Source organism: Cetorhinus maximus, chromosome 4 (genome assembly GCF_964194155.1).
Source record: "Cetorhinus maximus chromosome 4, sCetMax3.hap1.1, whole genome shotgun sequence".
Taxonomy (NCBI): domain Eukaryota; kingdom Metazoa; phylum Chordata; class Chondrichthyes; order Lamniformes; family Cetorhinidae; genus Cetorhinus; species Cetorhinus maximus.
The window spans coordinates 165613640-165638803 of record NC_135882.1 but is presented as its reverse complement, the minus strand read 5'-3'; the positions used below and the strand labels follow the sequence as shown (position 1 = coordinate 165638803).

Genomic DNA, 25164 nt, shown 5'->3' with positions numbered 1-25164 from the left:
TAAAAGCTTCTATAAATATGTAAAGAGAAAAAGATTAGCAAAGGCAAATGTAGGTCCCTTACAATCGGAAACAGGGAAAATTATAATGGGGAACAAAGAAATAGCAAAAGAATTGAACACATATTTCGGTTCTGTCTTTACAAACGAGGACATAAATAATTTCCCAAAAATATTAGGGAACCAAGGGTTTAGTGAGAGAGAAGAATTCAAGAAAATCAATATTAGTAAAAAAAATGGGGCTAGAGAAATTAATGGGGTTAAAGGCTGAAAAATCCCCAGGGCCTGATAATCTACACCCCAGAGTACTAAAGGAAGTGTCCCTGGAAATATTGGATGCATTAGTGGTCATCTTCCAAAATTCTATAGACTCTGGAGCAGTTCCTACAGATTGGAGGGTGGCAAATGTAACCCCGCTATTTAAAAAAAGAGGGAGAGACAAAACAGAGAATTACAGACCAGTTAGCCTAACATCAGGAGTGGGGAAACTGCTAGAGTCTATTATAAAAGATGTGGTAACAGAACACTTGGAAAGCGTTAATGGGATTAGACAAAGTCAGCATGGGTTTATGAAAGGGAAATCATGCTTAACTAATCTACTGAAGTTTTTTGAGGATGTAACTAGTAGAATAAATAAGGGAGAACCAGTGGATGTGGTGTATTTGGATTTCAAGAAGGCTTTTGATAAGGTCCCACAAAAGAGGCTAGTGGGCAAAATTAAATCACATGGGATTGGGGGTAATATACTGGCATGGACTGAGAATTGGTTGACGGACCGGAAACAGAGAGCGGGAATAAATGGGTCTTTTTCTGGGTGGCAGGTGGTGACTGGTGGTGTACCGCAGGGATCAGTGCTTGGACTCCAGCTGTTCATGATATATATAAATGACTTGGACGAGGGAACCAAATACAATATTTCCAAGTTTGCTGATGACGCAAAACTGGGCGGGATTGTGAGTTGTGAGGAGGATGCAAGGAGGCTTCAGGGCGATTTAGATAAGTTGTGTGTGTGGACAAACACAAGGCAGATGCAGTATAACCTGAATAAATGTGAAGTTATATGCTTTGGTGTGAAGAGCAGAAAGGCAAAGTATTATTTAAATGGTGATACACTGGGAAATATTGATGCACAAAGGGATCTGGGAGTCATTGTACACCAGCCAATGAATGTAAATAGGCAGGTGCAGCAAGCAATTAGGAAGGCAAATGGTATGTTGGCCTTCATTGCAAGAGGATTTAAGTTCAGAAGTAAGGATGTCTTACTGCAGTTATACAGGGCCTTAGTGAGACCACACCTGGAGTATTGCGCACCTGCAGTTTTGGTCTCCCTACCTAAGAAAGGATATACTTGTCACAGAGGGAGTGAAGCAAAGGTTCACTAGGCTGATACCGGAGATGGCAGGACTGTTGTATGAGAAGAGGTTGGTTCGACTGGGCCTGTATTCACTAGAGTTTAGAAGAATGAGAGGGGTTCTGATTGAAACGTATAAAATTCTAACAGGGCTAGACAGACTGGATGCAGGGAGGATGTTTGCCCTTGATGGGGAGTCCAGAATCAGGGGCCACAGTCTCAGGATACAGGGCAGTCTATTTAGGACTGAGATAAGGAAAAATCTGTTCGCTCAGAGGGTGGTCAACCTGTGGAATTCTCTACCACAGAAGGCTGTGGAGGCCGGTTCATTGAGTATATTCAAGAAAGAAATTGATAAATTTTTGGATATTAGGGGCATCAAGGGATAGGGAGAGAAAGCGGGTATTGAGATAGAGGATCAGTCATGATCATATTGAATGGCGGAGCAAGCTCGATGGGCCAAATAGTTTCTAGATTCCTATCTGCCCCTTGTCTCCCTTCTTGAATATAATCACAATCATAGTGTCCCTGAGATCCCCGGTGTGTATTCTTCCTCCCAGATGAGGGATATGAGATTGGGCAAGGCACCCAACAAGACCTCGTCAGGAACATGCAGTGGTCAAGTCAAAGCGCTGGAGGAAGCGCTCAAACCTCCAAACAACCTGCCTACCCAACCCTTCATGCAGCATCTGCCTCGCAAGTGGCAGAGTCTGCAGACCCTGCATTGGATTTATCAGCAATTTCAAAACCCATCAAACAAGAGTGACAGCAAATCATCCTCAATCGCAAGGGACAGCCTAAGAAGAGGAAGACATAAAGGCAAGTCTTTCTTTTCTAATTGTCAGTGCAAACTGAGAGTCAATGACCGTAAATGCATTTGACAGGTAATCTGGCATGTTGCAGGGCCATGTCACCAGTTACCCTCCGCTGAGTGCACTAGCCAGCGAACACTGACCTGACAGGATTGTGTGCAGTATCGGGGTCACGTGCAGAAACAGTCCCGATGGCCGTTCCGACCTTTGCAGCCTCAGAGACCGACATCCTGTAGTGTGGCGAGTTGAACTCGGGGGCCTCGTCCACGTCTTCTACCACGAGCTTCACCGTTGTGGTGTCGGCAAAGGGTCCCAGGGCCTGGAATCGCGAGTCAGTGTTTTTATTGGTGACTTCAATCTTCAGGCTGTAGCTCGATTTTTTTTCAAAATCCAGTTCCTGTGAAACGATTATAAAATGCATATATATTTACTTGGCGAAATTCATTTCATTAGGAGCACGACAAGCAAACTAAGGAATGAGGCACATCCATCAGGTGCTGACATTTTAACACGGGATCACTTAATTAAATGGCAGAAGTATTTTCAGCTTGTTTTTGCTCCACTGCCCTGAGCATCTATCTTTGTTACTCCTGCTATTTGCACTAAAGTGACAACCTCCCAAGTAAATAAGGTTCCAAATGAATGATTTATTTATGGCTTCTCCAGCATCCCTCCATTATTTATTTATTTTTTAATCTATCTATCTCCCACTGTTTTCTGAATAAGACATATGGGGTCTGGTAGTCAGTTTGGACGCACTCCAGAATGAGTGTAGTCAGTCAGCCCATTTGTACCTCAAAATTGCACCGCTCGCCCAAAGCGTTTTACAGCCATTGAAGTAATTCAGTCATTGCTCAAACACATTTTTTTCTGCCTGTCTTTGAATAATTCCTCCAGGGTGATGAAAACTACTGCCATCGTTCCACCGTCTACTCAGTAAGAGCCCACGCCCCTGATTCCCTGAGGGCTCCCAGCTGGCAACAACAGGGATGGGACGACGCCCAGAAAATCGTGACGAAATGCTTACTTCACCCCGATCCCTCTTCCCAATCTGCCCACTGCCATTTCTGTCAGGGCCTTTGTGTCGACGGCCCAGGCGTCTGCCTGTCCCACAACGGGGGTCGATTTGTAGGATATTAATTAGGATCGTGTGCAATTTTGAGCACCAAAATCAATTCATCCTGAAGTCCATTCCAAAATGGCAACTGGCCCCAAACGTCTTATCCAGAAAACAGTGGGAGACGGACCGGACTGGTCGGTAGGTCAGACGGTCGGTGGGTAGGTCGGTCAGTATGGAGGGAGTAGGGAGGGATGGAGGTAGATAGGTGGGTGGGTGGGTGGATGGATGGACGGCTGGATGGATAGAGGAACACAGATAACCCGGCTGCCTTGAAATTCCACCCTCACAAAAAGTCTTCCTAATTTTTATTATTCACATTATCCTACAATATGGAATTTTAACAGCTACTTTTTCTTTCATTTGACGGTGAATAATAAAAAGATCATTATTGTTAGAGTTTCCTCCGTGTTACTCAAAAGGCTTCTTCACCTCAAATCTCCTGGTAGACATCAACTCCAATGTTCAGTTAAAGTTATCCCAGTGATGATTACCACTTGGCTTGTTGTCTTGTGCTGATTATCTCTTCTAAGTCTCTTGACTATTTTAGATGTTTATAACACAAGAATCCTATTCTTCTTTACACACTGAATAAATTGTCAATAACTAAAATGGCAGTGCAGAGAAAAGCACATTCAATCAAGTATAAGAAAGGCTTGGAAAAAAAAATGCACTCACCCAGATTGAAGAAAACTGTTTGCTTTCCTCAGGAAAGTTATATTCTTGATCACTAAAGATTTGCTGAACTTTTAGGATTTTGGGTTACAATAAATCAGACTGGAGAAACTGACTAATTATACAGTTGCGGTATGTAACCCGTAAAGGTTGCTGTGGTTGGAGCTCAGTTGGTAGCAATTTTGCCTCGCAAGATGAAAGTTCAGGGTTCAAGACCCAGTCTAGAGACTTGAGCACAAAAATCAAGGCTGACCCCAGTTCAGTGCTGAGGGAGTGCTACACTGTTCACGGCACTGACTTTCAGCTAAGACCTTGATCGCTCTGTAAGGGGGCATTAAAGATCCCATGGCATTATGCTACAAATGCAAAGTTTATAATATTGTTACGTTTTTGGACTGTCTCTTTAATTTAAGGTGAAATGGAGGAATCAATTCTGCTTGACTGCAAGCCTGGATGGCTTGGTTGTTAAAGGGGGGGGATAAGGTTATCTTATTGGGAAGAAGGTGCTAGATGGTTCCACCTGTAAACAATAGCAAGAACAGTTGTGCTGCCTGTGGGTAGACTGTTAGTCTTCAATCCCAGATTTTTGCTACTGAGGTGGGCAGCTCAAGTAAGGAAAGTTCCGGGTCAGCCACCCATGGAAGCAAATCAGAAGCAGCCACAGGAGCAGCTGAGTGCTAAGGCAGGCTGTTTAAAAGGGCCACCTCAGTTCTCTGGGACTTCATCTCTAGTCCTCACCCTCACACCTCATCGCGCCCCCCACCCCCCCCAACCCCCACTCCCCATACCACTTCTAAGGCCCATGTCAATGCAATGCCAACTCATGCCCCACCACTCACCTCCAATGGTCTCACATACCCTCCATGCTACTTATACCTCCCCACCCACGTCCAATGACCCTTCATACCATCCATACCAACCCAGGGCATTTTCATGCCCAATCACCCAGTATACACTCTGTATAGAACCAATAGGTCCTATAGTAACAATGGCATGTTTGGAAATACTTAAAAAACAGACATTCATAAGTTTCTTTAAAAAAACAACTGCTGTTGCTACAACCCTTTAAAGCGTCAATCAACGTGACCTTGAAAGTATCAATAATAGAAGCTGTAAACACATGATGACACCTCTTTATCTTGTGAAAATGAACATTGAGCCATTGTCAAAAGAGATCACAGGAAAAGTAGCTTTTAAAATTTCATACAGCTGTCAATCAATGATTTCCCTTCTGTGCACCTGTTTTAACAAAATAAATCTTATTTTAGGGAGTCTGGGCTCTTAGCAGAGCATTGAGTGAAGCCTCCACGTCCAAGGTCCTGCTGGGTACCAGACATTCTCTGTTCCCCCAAAACCGCCCTGAAAACCCCGGTCTGTGAATCTCTGTTTAATATAATTATAGACAGTGAGTTCACTTGCTGCTGTTAACTCAACCCTGTCTCAAGCCCAGTAACAATCTCCATGCATCCACTCAACTTGGCAGACTGCGCATTTGGGGCCTCTTTTCCCATACAGCAGCCAGCCGGAGGGGCAGGTGGGGAATGGGAATTTGGAAATTTGACGGTGGTAGGGTGCGATGGGAAGGAGGGGAGGTGTTTGGCCGTAATTGGAGAGATTGGCTGCTGATTGGAGGCTGTGTGGGCTGGGGGCTCCTGACAGCAGTGTCGGTCCTTTCACTTTCACCAAGCGCACTAAAGAGCCCTGAATTTATAGTAAGCTGAGCTGGGGTTCAGTAGCCAGATTCAATCATTTAGCTAATTAACTACTCAGCTCCTACAGCTGAGAGTGAGTTTACCCTTTCTAAACGGCAAGAAAGAAAGAACTTAGCCTGCTTACATGATACTTTCCAGTTACTGCTAATTACAGACTAGATTAGATTTTAAGAGCAACATTTAAGAACAAAATTAACACTTAAAACTCCCGCTCGCACTAAACTCCAAGTCTTCACCCACTTAGCTCAGCTGCACTCTATTTGCCACTCCCACAATCAGCAATGTGATAATGACACAAATAATCTATTTTTTGTGATGTTGCTTGAAGGATAAATATTGGCCAGGCCACCAGGGATAATTCCCCTACTATTGCAAAATACTGCGGATGCTGGAAATCTGAAACAAAAACAAAAAATGCTGGAAAAACTCAGGAGGTCTGACAGCATCTGTGGAGAGAAAGACACCTTCCCAAGGGCAATTAGGGATGGGCAATAAATGCTGGCCTAGCTGGTGATGCCCGCATCCCATGTGCAAATTTAAAAAACACACACTTGTGCAGGAAGGCCGGATCGACCAAAGTATCTTTCCCCGTCCATCATTGTTTACACGTTCGTGCAGGTCAACCGAGGACAGGATCAGGTTAAGCTGTGATGCTTCTTTTTGGTGAAGTGTCAAGAGTCATCAATGATGACTGGCCATTTAGTGAGGCACTGGAGAGCTCTGACTACCTCCAGCAAATAAACGCCAGACACAATTACCAACTACAAGAGAGAAGATAAGAAAGGGCACAGGGAAAGTTGGTGGGTGATCTAAAGGGTAAGACACAGAGATAAAAGCCACTTGTTCAAAGTAGAAGTTTGACTTTGCAAGCCGTTGACCGCTGACCCACAGATGTTATTGAGAAACCCTCACTGCTGAGTTAGATTCAGAGTGCTGGCCGATTGGAAGTTTGGGTTTTTATCATCTGATATCATCAGACATCTCAGGGAAGCAGATGGGACTTCAGCAGGAGAAGCTGTCAGCCAGATGGACGGACAACATGAAGTCTGACCTCCGCATGCAGCAGGTGCCGACTCCCTTGCAACAATTAAATCTGGCGTCTGAAGGCAGAACCACATCCGAACTGTGCACGAGCAATGTGAGCTACATGTCAGTCAGAGTGCACAGAATAATTTTAAAACTTCCAGATGCAATGGATCTATTAGGTGCCTTTCCCACAATGCAGGTATGAGGTTATAGTAGGGTGGGGTGGATGGACTAAGTGGCAGTGGATTCTGGGTAAACTGTGGGTAAAGTGGACCTCCAAGCAGGCAGGGACGTTAGTAGGCAGCACCCCCCCCCCCCCCACCACCCAACAGCCCCCAGTGACAAGGCTCTGGGTGGTTTTAACCCTCAGGTTCCATTTGAATATGATTGGTAAGTTGGCGCACAGTTGTGCTGGTGATGGGCATCCTCGGATTGGTTGGCAGGAGAGCAGGGTGTGTGTTTCTCCAGTGGGATGCTCGCTCCTTATTTTATGCGTGAACCCGGAAGGGAGCTCGCATTCGAGTCTCTGGCCGAGTGCAATGTTTGGAGAAGCGCGCAATGCAGAGGTAGCGAGGCAGGGAGGCTTCTAGAACCCCCTTGGTGAAAGTGAAAGGACCGACGCTGCTTGGAGGTTGGCGAGGGAGGGAATTGGGGGAAATGAGGTGTTTGTTTCCTTTTCTTTTATCTTTCTCACCCTATAGGAATCGGTTCTTGCTCTGCTACAGGGAAAGGAATGTTTGGTGAGTATCTAGTAAGTAGGAGAGTCATATTCTATCACTAAGGTATAAAATAGTAAACAAATTGGTGGTAAAATTAATAAAATAAAATATATAAGAAAGCAACATAAATAAGTGATTAATATAATTAAGTAATTATTTAAACACATTAAGGATGGCAGGATAGGTGATGTGTCAAGGCTGCAGCATGTGGGCGGTCCTGGATAACATTGTGATCCAGGGCAAGTAAGTGTTTGTGGCTTGAGGAACTTCGGCTCAGAGTCATTGAGCTGGAGGCTGAGCTGTTGACTCTGCGACACATCAGGGAGGGGGAAAGTTACCTGGATGCTTTATACCAGGAGGCAGTCACACCACTTAGGATAGGGTCTTCTGATTTCGTCAGTGGTCAGGCACAGGAGGGTGTGACTGAGAGTGAGGCAGGTAAGGGGACCCAGAGGGCAGGGATACAGGAGTGTGAGTGTCTGCAATTGTCCATTAGGTTTAACGGTCTCTTAGCTTGTTTAGATAAGAGCAGGGACTGTAGGGTGGATGAGCAAACTGACCATGGCACCATGGTACAGGGAGCCATTCAAGTGGGGGAGCAAAAGGAACGCAGTAGCAATGGGAGATAGTATAGTGAGGGAGATTGACACTGTTCTCTGTGGCAAAAAGTGAGGAGTCCAGACGGCTGAGTTGCCTGTCCGGTACCAGGGTTCAGGACATCTGCTCAGGGCTGGAGAGGAACTTGCAGTGGGAGGGGGAGGATCCAGTGGCCATGGTCCATGTAGGTACCAATGACATAGGCAGGATGAGGAAGGAGGCTCTGCATAGTCAGTATGAGGAGCTAGGCACCAAATTAAGAAGCAGACGTCAAAGGTAAGAATTTTTGGATTATTACCTGAGCCACATGCAAATTGGCAGAGGACAAATAAGATTAGAGAAATGAATGCGTGGCTCAAAGACTGGTGTGTGAGAAGTATTTCCGGTTCATGAGGCACTGGCACCAGTATTGGGGAAAGTGGGATCTGTACTGTTGGAATCATCTACTCCTGAACCGTGCTGGGGCTGGTTTCCTAGTGAGCTGCATAACTAGGGAAGTAGAGAGGGTTTTAAACTGAATAGTGGGGGCAAGGGATTAAATTTTGGAAGAAGTGGTAAACCAAAGAGTAGAGACAAGGCAAGAATAAAAGGCATTAATATGGGAAATGATAAACAGACTGTGACAGGAAGGGACGAAGAGTTCAAATCTAGGAGTAAATCAGCAGATAAGGCTAGATGCTACAAAAATAATAAAAGGACAAAACTAAAGGCTCTGTATCTAAATGCACATAGCATTTGAAACAAAACAGATGAACTGATGGCGCAAATAGAAATAAATAAATACAATCTGATAGCCATTACAGAGACATGGCTACAGGATGACATAGATTGGGACCTGAATATTGAAAAGTATTTGACATTTATGAAGCGCAGCAAGTTAGGAAAAGGTAGGGTGGTGGTTCTGTTAATTAATGATGGTATCAGCATATTAAAGAGGGATGACCTAAATTCAGTAAACCAGGATGTAGAAACGGTTTGGGGTGAGATTAGAAATGATAAAGGCAAGAAGCCACTTGTGGGAGTGGAGTACAGGCTCCCTAATTGTAACCACAGGGTAGGACAGAGTATAAAAAAAGAGATATGGGAGCTTGCAAGAAAGGTACAGCAATAATCATGGGGGATTTTAATCTACACAGACTTGAAAAATCAGATGGGCAAAGATATCATAGATGAAGAGTTCATAGAATGTTTACAGGATAGGTTCTTAGCACAGCATATTCTGGAGCCAACCAGCGAGAAGGCTATACTAGACCTGGTATTGAGCAACGAGATAGGATTAATTGATACCCTCCTAGTGAAGGCACCCTTAGGTAGCAGCATTCATAATATGATTGAACTTTACATTTGAGGGAGAAATGAGTGTGTCCAAGACTATTAATTTAAACATAAATAAGGACAATTTTGAATGCATGAGAGCAGAGCTAGCTAAAGTGAACTGGCAAAGAGGGTATGGGTAGGTCAACAGAGGTCCAGCGGCAGACATTTAAAAGGATATTTCAGAATACACAGAATAGATACATTGCAATGAGAAAGAAAAAAATTCCAAGGGGAGGGCCCTTAATCTGCGGTTAATTAAAAAAGTCAAAGGCAGTATCAAACTTAAAGAAAAAGCATATAATTACGCACGTATGGGTGGCAGGTCAGAAGACTGGAAAGAAAATAAAGAACAGCAAAGAATGACAAAAATATTAATAAGGAGGGAAACATTAGAGTACGAGAGAAAGCCAGCTAGTAATGTAAAGACAAATAGTAATTGTTTCTATAGATACTTAAATAAGAAAAGAGCGTCGGTCCTATAGAAAATGCGGCTGGGGGATTGGTAATGGAAAATAAGGAGATGGTGGATGTATTAAACAGGTATTTTGCTTCAATCTTCACTATAGAGGATGCAAGTAACATCCCAGAAATAGTTGTAAATCAGAAAATGGAAGAGGGAGGAACTCAAGAAAATTACAATCACCAGACGAGTGGTATTGAGTAAATTGTTGGGGCTGCAGGCTGACAATTTCCCAGGTCTGGATGGACTTCACCATAAGGTCTCGAAAGAAGTGCCTGGTGAGATAGTTGATGCATTGGTTTTAATTTTCCAAAATTCCCTAAATTCGGGGAAGTTTCCATTAGATTGAAAAATAGCAAATATAACTCAAAAAATAATTCAAAAAGGGAGGGAGACAGAAAGCAGGAAACTATAGGCCAGTTAGCCTAACATCTGTCATAGGGAAAACGTTAGAAGCTATTATTAATGATGTTACAGCACAGCACTTAGAAAAAGACAATCAGGCAGAGTCAACATGGTTGTGTGAAAAGGAAATCATGTTTAACTAATTTATTGGCGATCTTTGAAGGAGACACATGTGCTGTGGATAAAGGGGAACTAGTGGATGTATTGTACTTCGATTTTCAGAAGGCATTTGATAAAAGTGCCACATCCAAGGTTACTGTGGGAAAAAAAAGCTCATAGTATAGCGGGTAACATATTGACATGGATAGAAGATTGGCTAGCTAACAGAAAGTTAACATAAATGGGTCTTTTTCTGCTTGGCAGGGTGTGACGAGTGGTTTGCCACAGGTATCAGTGCTGTGGCCTCAGCTTTTTACAATTTATATAAATGACTTGGATGAAGGGACCGAAGGAATGGTTGCTAAATTTGCTGATGACACAAAGATAGATAGGAAAGTAAATTGTGAAGGGGACATAAGGAGGCTACAAAGGGATATGGATAGGTTAAGTGGGTGGGCAAAGATCTGGCAAATGGAATGTAATGTGGGCAAATGTGAAATTGTACATTTTGGCAGGAAGAATAAGAAAGAAGCATATTATCTAAATGGTGAGAGATTGCAGAGCTCTGAGCTTGAGAGGGATCTGGGTGTCCTAGCGCAAAAATCACAGAAGGGTAGTATGTAGGTACAGCAAGTAATTAGGGAAGCTAACAGAATGTTATTGTTTATTGTGAGGGGAATTGATTACAAAAGTAGGGAGGTTATGCTTCAGTTGTACAGGGCACTGGTCAGACCACTTCCTGAGTATTGTGTACAATACTGGTCTCCTTACTTAAGGAAGAATGTAAATGTGTTAGAAGCAGAGCAGAGAAGGTTTACCAGACCAATACCAGTAATGGACGGGTTGTCTTATAAAGAAAGGTTGGACAGGTTAGACTTGTATCCACTGGAATTTAGAAGAGTAAGAGGCAACCTAATTGAAACCTTTACGATTCTGAGGAGTATTGACAGGGCGAATGTGGAGAAGATGTTTCCTCTTATGGGAGAATCTAGAACTAGGGGTCACTGTTTAAAAATAAGGGGTCACGCATTTAAGACACGGATGAAGAGAATTTTGTTCTCTCAGAGGGTAGTGAGTCTTTGGAACACTCTCCCTGAAAAGGCGGTAGAAGCAGAGTCTTTGAATATTTTTACAGCAGAGCTGGATAGATTCATGATTTACAAGGAGATGAAAGGTTATCAGGGGTAGGCAGGAATGTGGGAGTTAGTTTACAATCAGATCAGCCATGATCCTACTGAATGGCCAAGCAGGCTCAAGGGGCCAAGTGGCCTACTCCTCTTCCTAATTCGTTCTTATGTTCTTCTGTTCTTATAAACTTGCAGTGTGCAAATTGGCTGCTATGTTTCCAACAGTGACTTCAATTCAAAAAGGATTTAATTGGCTGTAAAGTGCTTTAGGATGTCCTGAGGTTGTGAAAGGTGCTATAGAAATGCAAAAATTTCTTTCTTTGTTAGAAAGAACGGATTCACGTAAAGTAGTAGTAGTGATGATCCCCCAGTTCATTTCTCCATGCCCCTAGATCTTGCACCTTCCTGTTCAGTTGTTTCTATGAGCCTGCCATTTTCAATTTCAAGTTGTCTAAAACTATCCTTCTCTTTCTCCCACTTGGTCTACATCCCTCTAATCTTCTTTCAGTCACCTCCTTCAGCCAGTTCTCATGCCTTAGAGTATGCCAAACCGCAGCCTTGTTGCTTCTTCTTGATGATATCCATGAACAATCTTTCCTCCTCCATCATCCTGAGAATTTCTTCGTTGCTCCTGTGTTCTCCCCAACTGATCCGCTCCACCCTTCGCATTTCACAACTTTCTAGTCTTTGGATGTCTGCTCATCTCAAGGCCCCACATTTCAGCCCTCTTCAACAAGGCACTCTGAATCACAAGTCTTGAGAATTCTATTCTTAAGATCTCTGCACATTCCTATGCGAAGCAATTCTTTATGCTTGGGGCATCCGTTTGTTGCCTTTGCTATTCTAACTCTGATTTCTTTATGGCAGCAAACATCTTCTGACAAGATGCTTCCCAGATTATTAACAGAAAATACTGGAAAAACTCAGCAGGTCTAACAGCACCTGTGGCGAGAAAAACAGAGTTAAAGTTTCAAGTCCGTATGACTCTTCTTCAGAGCTAAAGAGAAGTCAAAATGTGATGAAATTTACACTGTTCAAGGGGAGTGGAGCAGGCAAAGCTGGATAGAAGGCCAGCGATAGGTGGGGGCAAAGGAGAGATTGACAAAGATGTCATGAACAAAAGAACAAAGGGGTGTTAATGGTAGTTACTGGCTAAACTGGCTGATGGTGGCATTAAAGTAAGAAAGCAGAATGTGATAATAGCAGGACAACAGTAAGCATTCTAGAAAGAACAACATGGACAAGTGACAGATGGCCCTTGTGGGGGTGGGGTGGGGTGGGGGAGGGGATAGTGGTGGGAAAAAAGATCGAAAACAGAATAAAAGGTGGAGATAAAACAATGAACGACCTCTCTTTCTCAATTTCTGGTGATACTGTCCACCAATATTCATTACAAGCCCACCAACTCCCACAGATACCTCGACTACAGCTCCTCACACCCCGCTTCCTGTAAAGAGTCCATTCCATTCCCTCAGTTCCTTTGCCTCCGTTGCATCTGTTCTGATGATGCCACTTTCCAAAACAACACTGACATGTCTTCCTTCTTCCTTAACTGAGGTTTCACACCCGCTGTGGTTGACAGGGTCCTCCTCAACTGTTTCTGACCCATCTCCCGTGCCTCTGCCCTCACACCCTCCTCTCCCTCCCAGAACCATGATAGGGTCCCCCTTGTCCTCACTTTTCACCCACCAGCCTCTGCATTCATAGGATCATCCTCCGCCATTTCCGCCAACTCCAGCATAATGCCACCACCAAACACATCTTCCCTTCACCACCCACCGCCCCCCACCCCCCTCCTGTCAGTATTCCGTAGGGATCATTCCCTCCGGGACATCCTGGTCCAATCCCCCATCACCCCCAATACCTCATCCCCCTCCCACAGCACTTTCCCATGCAATCGTAGAAGGTGAAACACCCCTTTACTTCCTTCCTCCTCGCCATCCAAGGGCCCAAACACTCCTTTCAGGTGAAGCACCTCCTTCAAATTTGGTTTACTACATTCGCTGCTGTCAATGCAGACTCCTCTACATTGGAGAGACCAAACGCAGACTGGGTGACCACTTTGAGGAACACCTTCGGGCTGTCTGCAAGCATGATCCAGACCTCCCTGTCGCTTGCCATTTCAACACACCACCCTGCTCTCATGCCCACATGTCTGTCCTTGGTCTGTTCAATGTTCCAGTGAAGCCCAATGCAAACTGGAGGAACAGCACCTCATCTTCCGATTAGGCACTTAACAGCCTTCCGGACTTAACATTGAGATCAACAGCTTCAGACCATAAACTCGCTCCTCCATCCTCAACCCTTTTTTATCCCCTTTTTTCAATATTCATTTTTATTTTAATCCACTTATTTTTATTTTATTTATTTCCATTTTTATTCATTGCTCTATCTCCACCTTTTATCCTATTTTTGATCTTTTTTCCCACCACCATCCCCTCGCCCCATCCCACCCCACCCCCAGAAGGGCCATCTGTCACTTGTTCATGTTGTTCTTTCCAGGGTGCTTACCCTTGTCCTGCTATTATCACATTCTGCTTTCTGACCTTAATACCACCACCAGCACCTCCTTTAGCCAGTACCACTATCATTAACACCCCTTTGTTCTTTTGTTCGCGACATTTTTGTCAATCTCTCCTTTGCCCCCACCTATCGCTGGCCTTCTATCCAGCTTCGCCTGCTCCACCCCCTCTTAAACAGTATAAATTTAATCACATTTTTACTTCTCTTTAGCTCTTAAGAAGAGTCATACAGACTTGAAACGTTAACAGTGTTTTTCTCTCCACAGATGCTATTAGACCTGCTGAGTTTTTCCAGTGTTTCCTGTTTGTTTCAGATTTCCAGCATCCGCAATACTTTACTTTTATCCCAGATAATTAAATTGTGATACCTGTCCCAGCTGTTGACCATTCATTTTGGCATCTGCTTTTGTACCGTTATTTCTTTCAAACTTCAGAACGTTCATCCTTTTTATGTTGATTTTCATTCTGAGAACTTTCACCACTTCATTCATTCAATGCATTAGTATCTGTAGATTTTTGACTCAGCTAGCCACTGGTGCCTGGTCATTTGTAATCTTACTACCTTCACCAATTGTCCTCCTACTTTCACATTCCAAGCAAATGGAATGCTCTTGTTTATCACAAGGGGGATGAAATATAAAAGTAGGGATGTTTTGAAGGTCTTGGTGAGACCACATCTAGAGTACAGTGTACAATTTTTGTTTCCTATTTAAGAAAGGATACAAATATGTTAGAAGCAGATCAGAGAGGGTTCACTCAACTGATACCTGGGAGGGGGAGGGGTTACCTTATGAAGAAAGGTTAGACAGGCTGGGCCTGTATCCCTAATGATGGCCATGAAACCATTCTCGATTGTCAGAAAAACCCACCTGGTTCACTGAATATTCTTTATGGAAGGAAATCTGCTGTCCTTACCTGGTCTGGCCTGCATGTGACTCCAGATCCACAGCAATGTGGTTGACCCTTAACTGCCCTCTGAAATGGCCTAGCAAGACATTCGTTTGCATCAAACCACACTCATTTGTATCAAAAGCAAATCAAAAAGGAATGAAAACCGATGGACCACCCAACATCAACCAAGGCACTGGAAACAACAACGACAATCTCAGCCCTGTGGACTCTATAAAGTACTCCTCACTAACATCTGGGGGCTTGTTCCAAAATTAGGAGAGCAGTCTCACAGAATAGTCAAGCAACAGCCTGACATAGTCATACTCATGGAATCATACCTGACAAACAATGTCTCAGGCACCACCACCACCATCCCTTGGTATGTCCTGTCCCACCAGCAGGACAGACCCAGCAGAGGTGGCAGCACAGTGGTATGCAGTCAGGAGGGAATTGCCCTGGGAGTCCTCAACATCAACTCTGGACCCCATGAAGTCTCATGGCATCAGGTCAAACATGGGCAAGGAAACCTCCTGCTGATTACCACGTACCGCCGCCACTCAGCTGATCAATCAGTATTCCACCATGTTGAACACCACTATGAGGAAGCACTGAGGGCGGTAAGGGTGCAGAATGTACTCTGGGTGGGGGACTTCAATGTCCATTACTAAAAGTGGCTCAGTAGGCCAGTTCAGACCATGCTGGCCGAGTCCTAAAGGACATAGCTGCTAGATTGAGTCTGGGGGAGGTGTGAGGAAAGCAACAAGAGGGAAAAACATACTTGACCTCATAAGATAAAAGCAAAATACTGCAGCTGCTGGAAATCTGAAACAAAAACAAAAATTGCTGGAAAAACTTAGCAGGTCTGCCAGCATCTGTGGCGAGAAAGACAGAGTTAACATTTCAAGTCCTTATGACTCTTCTTCAGAACTAAAGAGAAGTAAAAATATGGTGAAATATATACTTTTTAAGGTGGGGGGGGGTTGGAAAAGGTGAAGCTGGAGAAGGCCAGCAATAGGTGGAGGCAAAGGAGGGATTGCAAAAGATGTCATGAACAAAAGGTCGAAGGGGTGTTGATGGTGGTGATACTGGCTGAAGGAGGTGCTAATGGTGACATTAAGAGTAGAAAGCAGGATGAGCAAGTGATAGATGGCCCTAGTGGGGGTGGGGTGGGGGGAGGGGACGGTGTGGGAGAAAAGATCAAAATAGGCTAAAAGGTGGGGATAAAACAATGAATGGAAATACATTTAAATAATAATAATAGAAACAGGTGGGGAAAAATATATACATAAAAATTAAAGAATAAATATTTGGAAAAAGGGGATCAAAAAGAGGTGAGGATGGAGGAGAGAGTTCATGATCCGAAGTTGTTGAACTCAATATTCAGTTCGGAAGGCTGTAAAGTGCCTAATCGGAAGATTGTGATGCTGTTCCTCCAGTTTGCGTTGAGCTTCACTGGAACATTGCAGCAGGCCAAGGACGGACATGCGGGCATGAGAGCAGGGTAGTGTGTTGAAATGGCAAGCGACAGGAAGGTCTGGGTCATGCTTGCGGACAGACTGATGGTGTTCCGCAAAGCAGTCACCCAGTCTGCATTTGGTCTCTCCAATGTAGAGGAAACCGCATTGGGAGCAGCGAGTACAGTAGACTAAATTGAGGGAAGTGCAAGTGAAATGCTGCTTCACTTGAAATGAGTATTTGGGCCCTTGGACAGTGAGGAGGGAGGGAGTAAAGGGGCAGGTGTTGCACCTTCTGCGATTGCATGGGATGGTGCCTTGGGAGGGGTTGAGATGTTGGGGGTGATGGAGGAGTGGACCAGGGTGACCCGGAAGGAACAGTCCCTACGGAATGCCGACAGGGCGGGGGGGGGTAAAGGGAAGATATGTTTGGTGGTGACATCATGCTGGAGTTGGCAGAAATGGCGGAGGATGGTCCTTTGAATGGGGAGGCTGGCGGGGTGAAAAGTGAGGACAAGGGGGACCCTATCATGGTTCTGGGAGGGAGAGGAAGATGTGAGGACAGATGCGCGGGAGATGGGTCGGACCCTTTGAGAGCCCTGTCAACCATCATGGGTGGGAAACCTCGGTTAAGGAAGAAGGAAGACATGTCAGAAGCACTATTTTGGAAAGTGGCATCATCAGAACAGATGCGATGGAGGCGTAGGAACTGAGGGAATGGGATGGAGTTCTTACAGGAAGCAGAGTGTGAGGAGTTGTTGTCGAAGTAGCTGTGGGAGTCAATGGGCTGTAATGAATATTGTTGGACAGTCTATCACCAGAAATAGAGACAGAGATCAAGGAAGGGAAGTGTCAGTGATGGACCATGTGAAAGTGATGGAGGGGTGGAAATTGGAAGCAAAATTAATAAATTTTTCCAGGTGCAGACGAGAGTACTTGACCTCATCCTCACCAACCCGTCTGCCACAGATGCATCTGTCCATGACAGTATCGGTAGGAATGACCACCGTACAGTCCTTGTGGAGGCAAAGGTCTGCCTTCACACTGAAGATATCCTCCATCATGTTGTGTGGCACTACCATTGTGTTAAATGGAATAGATTTCAAACAGATCTAGCAACTCAAGACTGGGCATCTATGAGGTACTGTGGGCCATCAACAGCAACAGAATTGTAGTCAAACATAATCTGTAACTTAATGGCCTGGCATATCTCCCACTTTACCATTACCACAAAGCCAGGGGATCAACCCTGGTTCAATGAAGGGTGTAGAGGGGCATGCCAGGAGAAGCACCAGGCATCCCTACAGGACTACTTGCATGCCAAACAGCATTAGCAGCAAGTGACAGACAGAGCTGAGCAATTCCACAACCAACAGATCAGATCTAAACTCTGCAGTCCTGCCACATCCAGTTGTGAATAATGAATGGTGGATAATGGAACAACTCACTGGAGGAGGAGGCTCTACAAATATCCCCATCCTCAATGAGGGGAGAGCCCAGGATGTCAGTGCAAAAGATAAGGCTGAAGCATTTGCTACAATCTTCAGCCAGAAGTGTTGAGCAGACGATCCATCTCGGCCTCCTCATGAGGTCCCCAGCATCACAGCTGCCAGCCTTTAGCCAATTCGATTCGCTCCATGTGTTATGAAGAAATGGCTGAAGGCATTGGATTGTGCGAAGGCTATTGGCCCTGACAATATTCCAGTAATAGTACTGAAGACTTGTGCTCCACAATTTGCTGTACCCCTAGGCAAGCTGTTCCAGTACAGCTACAACACTGGCATTTACCCGGCCATGTGGAAAATTGCCCAGGTATGTCCTGTACTTAAAAAGTAGGATAAATCCAGCCCAACCAATTAACGCCCTATCAGTCTACTCTCGATCATCAGTAAAGTAATGAAAGGGGTCATCAACAGTCCATCAAGCGGCACTTGCTTAGCAATAACCTACTCACTGATGCTCAGTTTGGGTTCTGCCAGGGTCACTCTGCTCCTGACCTCATTACAGCCTTAGTTCAAACATGGACAAAAGAGCTGAACTCCAGAGGTGAGGTGAGTGTGACTGCCCTTGACATCAATGCTGCATTTGACCAAGTGTGGCACCAAGGAGCCCTAGAAAAACTGGAGTCAATGGGAATCCGCTGGTTGGAGTCTTACCTAACACAAAGGAAGATGGTTGTGGTTGTTGGAGGTCAATCATCTAATTTCCAGAACATCACTGCAGAATTTCTTCAGGGTAGTATCCTAGACCCAACCATCTTCACCTGCTTCATCAATGACCTTCCTTCCAACATAAGGTCAGAAGTGGGGATGTTCACTGTTGATTACACACTGTTCAGCACCATTCACGACTCCCCGAATACTGAAGCAGTCCATGTCCAAATGCAGCAAGGCTTGGACTGACAAATGGCAAGTAACATTTGTGCCACACAAGTGTCAGGCAATGACCATCTCCAACAAGAGAGAATCTAACCATCACTCCTTGACATTCAATGGCATTATCATCACTGAATCCCCCACTATCAACATCCTGGGGGTTACCATTGACCAGAAACTGAACTGGACCAACCATATAAATACTGTGATAAAAGCAAAAAGCTATATAAATACTGTGTCTACAAGAGCAGGTCAGAGGCTAGCAATCCTGCAGCAAGTAACTCACATCCTGACTCCCCAAAGCCTGTCCGCCATCTACAAGGCAGAACTCAGGAGTGTGATGGAACACTCTCCACTTGTCTGGATGAGTGCAGCTCCAACAACACTCAAGAACTTGACACCATCCTGGACAAAGCAACCCACTTGAATGGCACCCCATCCACAAACGTTCACTCCCTCCACCATTGATTCACAGTAGCAGCAGTGTGTACCATCTACAAGATGCACTGCAGGAACTCACTAAGACTCATTAGACAGCACCTTCCAAACCCACAACCACTACCATCTAGAAAGATAAGGGCAGTAAACAAATGGGAGTGTCATCACCTGGAAGCTCCTCTCCAAGCCACTCACCATCCTGACTTGGAAACATACTACCACTTCTTCACTGTCACTGGGTCAAAATCTTGGAACTCCCTCCCTAACAGCACTGTGGGTATACCTACAGCACATGGACTGCAGCGGTTCAAGAAGGCAGCTCACCACTACCTATCCCAAGGGCAACTAGGGATGTGCAATAAATGCTGGCCTAGCCAGTGATGCCCATATCCCATGAATGAATTTAAAAAAAGATCCATTGGGCTTTTGAAGATGGAGAAGTGATCTTATTGTAACATATACGATCTTGAGGGGACTTGACAGCGCATTTTTTATTCATTCATGGGATGTGGGCATCGCTGGTTAGGCCAGCATTTATTTCCTATCCCTATTTCCGTTGAGAAGGTGGTGGTGAGCTGCCTTCTTGAACCGCTGCAGTCCATGTGGTGTAGGTACACCCACAGTGCTGTTAGGGAGGGCGTTCCAGGATTTTGCCCCAATGACAGTGAGGGAACGACAATATAGCTCCAAGTCAGGATGGTAAGTGGCGTGGAGGGGAACGTCCAAGTGGTGGTGTTCTCATGTGTCTGCTGCCCTCGTGGATGGTGGATGCTGAAAGGCTGTTTACCCTTGAGGAAGAAACTAGAACCGGGGGTATAGTTTAAAAGTAAGGACGGCGATGTGAAGAAATTTTTTTTCTCAGTGTCAGTGGGTTATGAATATTTGAACTCTATTACCCAGGCAGTGGTGGAGGCAGGGACAATGAATATTTGTAAGGCTGAGGTAGATAAACTTAGATTCTTGACTAACAAGGGAGTCAATCGGGGCTAGGTTGGAACGTGGAGTTGAGGCCACAATCAGATCAGCTGATCATAGTGAATTAATATTAGACCACCTCGTCTCACCCCACACCCGATTACACCAGATTCTCTTTCACCAAATACTTTCCTGATTGTAGTAGCCTGTCCCATGTATAAAGCGACAATCATTCTTTTATCTCTCCAATCAACTCTGATCGCCTCCAATACGTTCAAAAGCTTTTACCAGTTCACCCATTGGAAGCGTTCTTTTAATCACTGAAGTACTATTCACAAACTCTGGATGCAAATGTTTGAAAATGACCCCGATTGTCTTTTCTCAGGTGCTTCAACAACATAATTATATCGTTCTCCAAAGACTTAAGCATATAACCCAGACTGACACTCCGGTACATTCCAGTCTAGCCCCACATGTATTCCCGATTATTTTCACTCCACCATTGGCAGCCACGCCTTCAGCTGCCCCTAGATCCTAAGCTCTGGAATTCTCTCTCCCCTCTCTTTGCTCCTTTGATCTACCTTCTTGACTGACCTTTTCCTCACTTGTCCTAACATCTCCTTATGTTGGCTCAGTGACGAATTTTGTTTGACACCGTTCCTTTGAAGGACCTTGGAATGTTTTACAATGTTAAAGGCGCAATATAAATATAAGCTTTCATTGTTGCTTCAAATAGGAAAGCTCCTCAGGGCCCAGGAAAGCTTCTCATTCCAAGTGAAAGTACACAGCTTGAGTGCAGAGAGTGCGCAATCTCCAATTGGACATCATCTGCTGGACATCTTAACAGGTCAGCAGGCAATTTACAAAGGAGGTCTCCCTTGGCAAGAGCTTTCACTGTTTACCCTGACTATATTTGCTCTTTAATATATTAATGTTTTAATGTATTAATGTATTAAGGTTGCATGTGCTTGAATCAGAATGGACAAAACATTTCTCTTGTATTCTGACGGCCTGAATTAGCTGATTAATGGTTTCAGGTATTCGGGTTTTATTGAGCATTCTGACATGAATTCCATTTCAAATCCGTCAAAATAAAAAATCAGTCAAGGGATCAGCCTTGATTTGTTTGGCTGTCTAACTTGATGTGGATAATGTTTAATTTGAGCGGTATGTCCTTGTAAACCTACATAGAGTCCTTTGAAAGATAAGTAGCCTTGAAGCACCCATTCAACCCTTGTCAGCTCATTGTTACTGTGCACAAATTTTGTCTTTGTGGAGGACTTCATCCTGTAACTGAAATTTGATGCAGTAAAGCTGCTCCATATTGCTCATCAATATGATTTCAATGCAGCAAATGGGCTATAGAAGAGACTGTTGTTGAAAGCAGCTGTGGGACTTGCCAATAGTGAATGGTGGAATTATTAAAAAATTGCAATTGATTCTAACAGGATAAGTGGTGTCTCCCACTGCAGTGTTGTGAATAAACTGTCTTGTGTGATCACTTAATAGAACAGATCAAAATACGAGTAAACTATCAACTGTCACTGTAGCTGGAAGCAAAGGCATTGCGATAGGCAGAGAGGGATCTGGTTTGCTGGCGAGGGAAGGAAGGCTTCGCTGGCAGCCTTACAGGCCCAGAGAGGCCATGTTTAAAGCTCTCTATGGATACAGGGGATAATCCCATCGGAGATTTGTGGCAGGAAAGGCCCTGTAAACCTTGTCAGACTACCGGCACCACGAAGCATTGATTTTTTTTTAAATTAAATATACCCTTTTGGGCCTCTATGTCCTGATCAGCTTACTCACTGGGGGGTGACCTGACTGAAAGCTCAGGGCTGCTCACTTCTCAGGCTGCCTCCAAAAAATCGCAGGTAGGTGATGCCCCATGGTGCCATCAGTGCCTGCCACCCGGTTATTAACCAGGACCTCACTGCCAGCTTTGAGCTGTGTCCTCACTGCCTGCTCAGTGGCGAAGCTGAAAATGGGAACCTGCCAGCTCCTGATGGCACCAGGGCACGATGATCTTAACGACCCAGCGGCTACTATTTCCCCATCTGGATATTGCGCCTTTCACATAATTAAACATCCCAAGGTGCTTTGCAGGAGCACTACCAAACAAAATTTGACACCGAGCCATGTAAGGAGATGTTAGGACAGAACTTAGTCAATGAGGTAGGTATTAAGGTTGCCTTAAAGGAGTAGAGAGAGGGAGAGGGGCAGAGAGGATTAAGGAAAGAATGGATACAAGATAGAAGACGAGGCACAAGGAAAATGAGGCACAGGGAAGATCAATAGGCACAGATCCAGACTGTCCACAGCCAACATTAAGCCATACCTAGAGTTCCTGGCAAAGATTGAGGGTAATTTCCTTGTCAGGCACTGAGTCAGTAACAAAGATATGCTATCTGTTGTCAGGATTTTTTTTTTAATCCATGCATGGGATGTGAGTGTCACTGCCAAGGCCAGTATTTATTGCCTGTTCCTATTTGCCCTAAAGAAGGGGATGGTGGCGAGCTGCCACCTTGAACTGCTACAGTCCATGTGGTGTAGGTACACCTGCAGTGCTGTTAGGGAGGGAGTTCCAGGATCTTGGTCCAGTGACGGTGAAGGGATGACCGCTATAATTCCAAGCCAGGATGGTGTGTGGCTTGGGAGGGGACTTGCAGGTGTGGCGTTCCTCTGCATCTGCTGCCTTTGTCCTTCTAGCTGGTTAAGGTCGCGGGCTTGGAAAGCACAGTCGAAGGAGACTTGGCGAGTTGCTGCTGTGGATCTTGCATATAGTGCACACTGCTGCCACAGTGAGCTGGTAGTGGAGGGAGTGAATATGTAAGATGGTGGATGGGGTGCCGGCCTAGTGGGCTGCTTTGTCCTGGATGTGTCAAGCTTGTTGAATGTTATCTAGGCAGCTAAAGGCACAATCACCGATGGTTGAGCGATTAAAATCAAGGACAAGCAAGACAACAGAATGGGAGGGCTGCAGACATCTCAGAGGGTTGTTGGGCTGGAGCACTTGGAAATAGGGAGGAGAGAGACCACAGAGGGATTTGAAAACAAGGATGAGAATCTTAAAAGAATCAATGCAGGTCAGAGAGTGTTTCTAACTACACGCTAGACATATATCTAACAAATGTATCTAAATGGCCTGAGTTCCTTTCTTTGTCCTAAGTTTGTACTTTTAAAAATTGTGTCAGAAAGTAGGAGCAGAGGACTCTGTAGGCCTTTTGGCCCCTCAGGCCTGCTCTGCTATTCGAGAAGTTCATGGCTGATCTGATTGTGGTCTCAGCTCCACTTTCCTGTTGCCCCCCCCCATAACCCTCAACTATCAAAAATCTATCTAACTCTGCCTTGAATAAATTCAATGATCCAGCCTCCACTGCGTTCTGGGGAAGAGAATCCCACAGATGAATTACCCTCTGGAAGAAAAAATTCCTCCTCATCCTTATCATCAAAGGGAGACCTCTTATTTTTAAACTTGTGTTCCCTAGTTTTAGTCTTCCCCACAGGAGGAAATATCCCTCGGGTATCCACCCTGTCAAGTCCCCTCAGGATCTTAAATGTTTCAAGCAGGTCACTATTCATTCTTCTAAACTCCATTGGATATATGTTCAACCTTTCTTCATAAGATAACCCCTTCATCCTAGAAATGAGGCAAGTGAACCTTCTCTGAACTGTTCTAACACAATTATATCCCTTTTCAAATAAGGAGACCAAAACTGTACGCATTACTCTTGATGTGGTTTCATCAAGTAACTGCAGTAAAATATCCCTATTTTATATTCCATTCCCCTTGCAATAAATGGCAATATTCCATTTGCCTTCCTAATGACTTGCTGTACCTGCATAATAATTTTTTGTGATTCATGCAGGATAACATACAAATCCCTCCGTACCACAAGAGTTCTGCAATCTCTCTCCATTTAAATAGAATACTGCTTTTCTATTCTTCCTGTCAAAGTGGACAAGTTCACATTTCCCCACATTATACTCCTATCTGCCAATTTTTTCCTCATTCACTTAAGCTAAGCCTTTTTGGTGACACTTCACCTCCGCTTGACAACTAACCTTCCGACTTTTCGAGGTGTCGTCAGCAAATTTAGCTACCATACATTCGGCTCCTTCATCCAAGTCATTGATATAGATTGTACATGGTTGAGGCCCCCAGCACTGGTCGCTGTGGCACTTCACTAGTTACTGCTAGCCAACCCTTACATGACCAGTTCATCCCTACTCTCTGTTTCCTGTTAGCTAACCAATCTTTTATCCACGCTAATATGTTACCCCATACACCATGAGTTCTTATTTTGTGTGGCACCTTAACAAATTCTTTTTGGAAATCCAAGGACACCACATATACAGGTTCCCCTTTATCCACCTTGTTTGTTACTTCCTCAAAGAACTCTCTTAAATTTGTTAAACACAATATCTTTGCTCATAGATGAACCTGTTAACAAATGGAACAAAGCTCCTGGATTAATTTTAGCAATTTGCTTTATAATATTGGCAAGGGATGAAATTTGGGAAGGTGTAGTAAACCAAAGAGTAGAGACGAGGCAAAATAGGAAGGTATTAATATGGGAAATGATAAACAGACTGTGACAGGAAGGGACAGAGAGTGCAAATCTAAGAGTAAAACAGCAGATAAGGCTAGACGCTACAAAAATATTAAAATGACAAAACTAAAGGCTCTGTATCCAAATGCACGTAGCATTTGAAACAAAACAGATGAACTGATAGCGCCAATAGAAATAAATAAGTATGATCTGATAGCCATTACAGACACATGGCTACAGGATGATATAGATTGGGACCTGAGTATTGAAGGGTACGTGATATTTAGGGAGGACAGGAAGTTAGGGAAAGGTGGAGGAGTGGGTCTGTTAATTAATTATGGCATTAGCACATTACAGTGGGACGACCTAAGTTTAGGAAACCAGGATGTAGAAGCAGTTTGGGTTGAGATGAGAAATGATAAAGGCAAGAAGTCACTTGTGGGAGCAGTGTACAGGCCCCATTATTGTAACTACACAGTAGGACAGAGTATAAGAGAAGAGATAATGGGAGTTTGTCAGAAAGGTACAGCAATCATCATGGGGGATTTTAATCTAAATATAGACTGTAAATCCAAATATATCTACTGGTTCCCCTTCATCTATCC

General features: G+C 44.4%; 1 protein-coding gene across 2 annotated transcripts in view; it reads right to left on the bottom strand.

Annotated features, from left to right (window-relative positions):
* Positions 1-25164, bottom strand: part of cdh7a (cadherin 7a) — a 173882-nt gene that overhangs the window by 44819 nt on the left and 103899 nt on the right. For both annotated transcript variants that reach the window (XM_078541099.1, XM_078541100.1), the window contains one exon: positions 2304-2557. In XM_078541099.1, coding sequence (XP_078397225.1) covers positions 2304-2557 — 254 coding nt within the window. The remainder of the gene's footprint in view (positions 1-2303; positions 2558-25164) is intronic.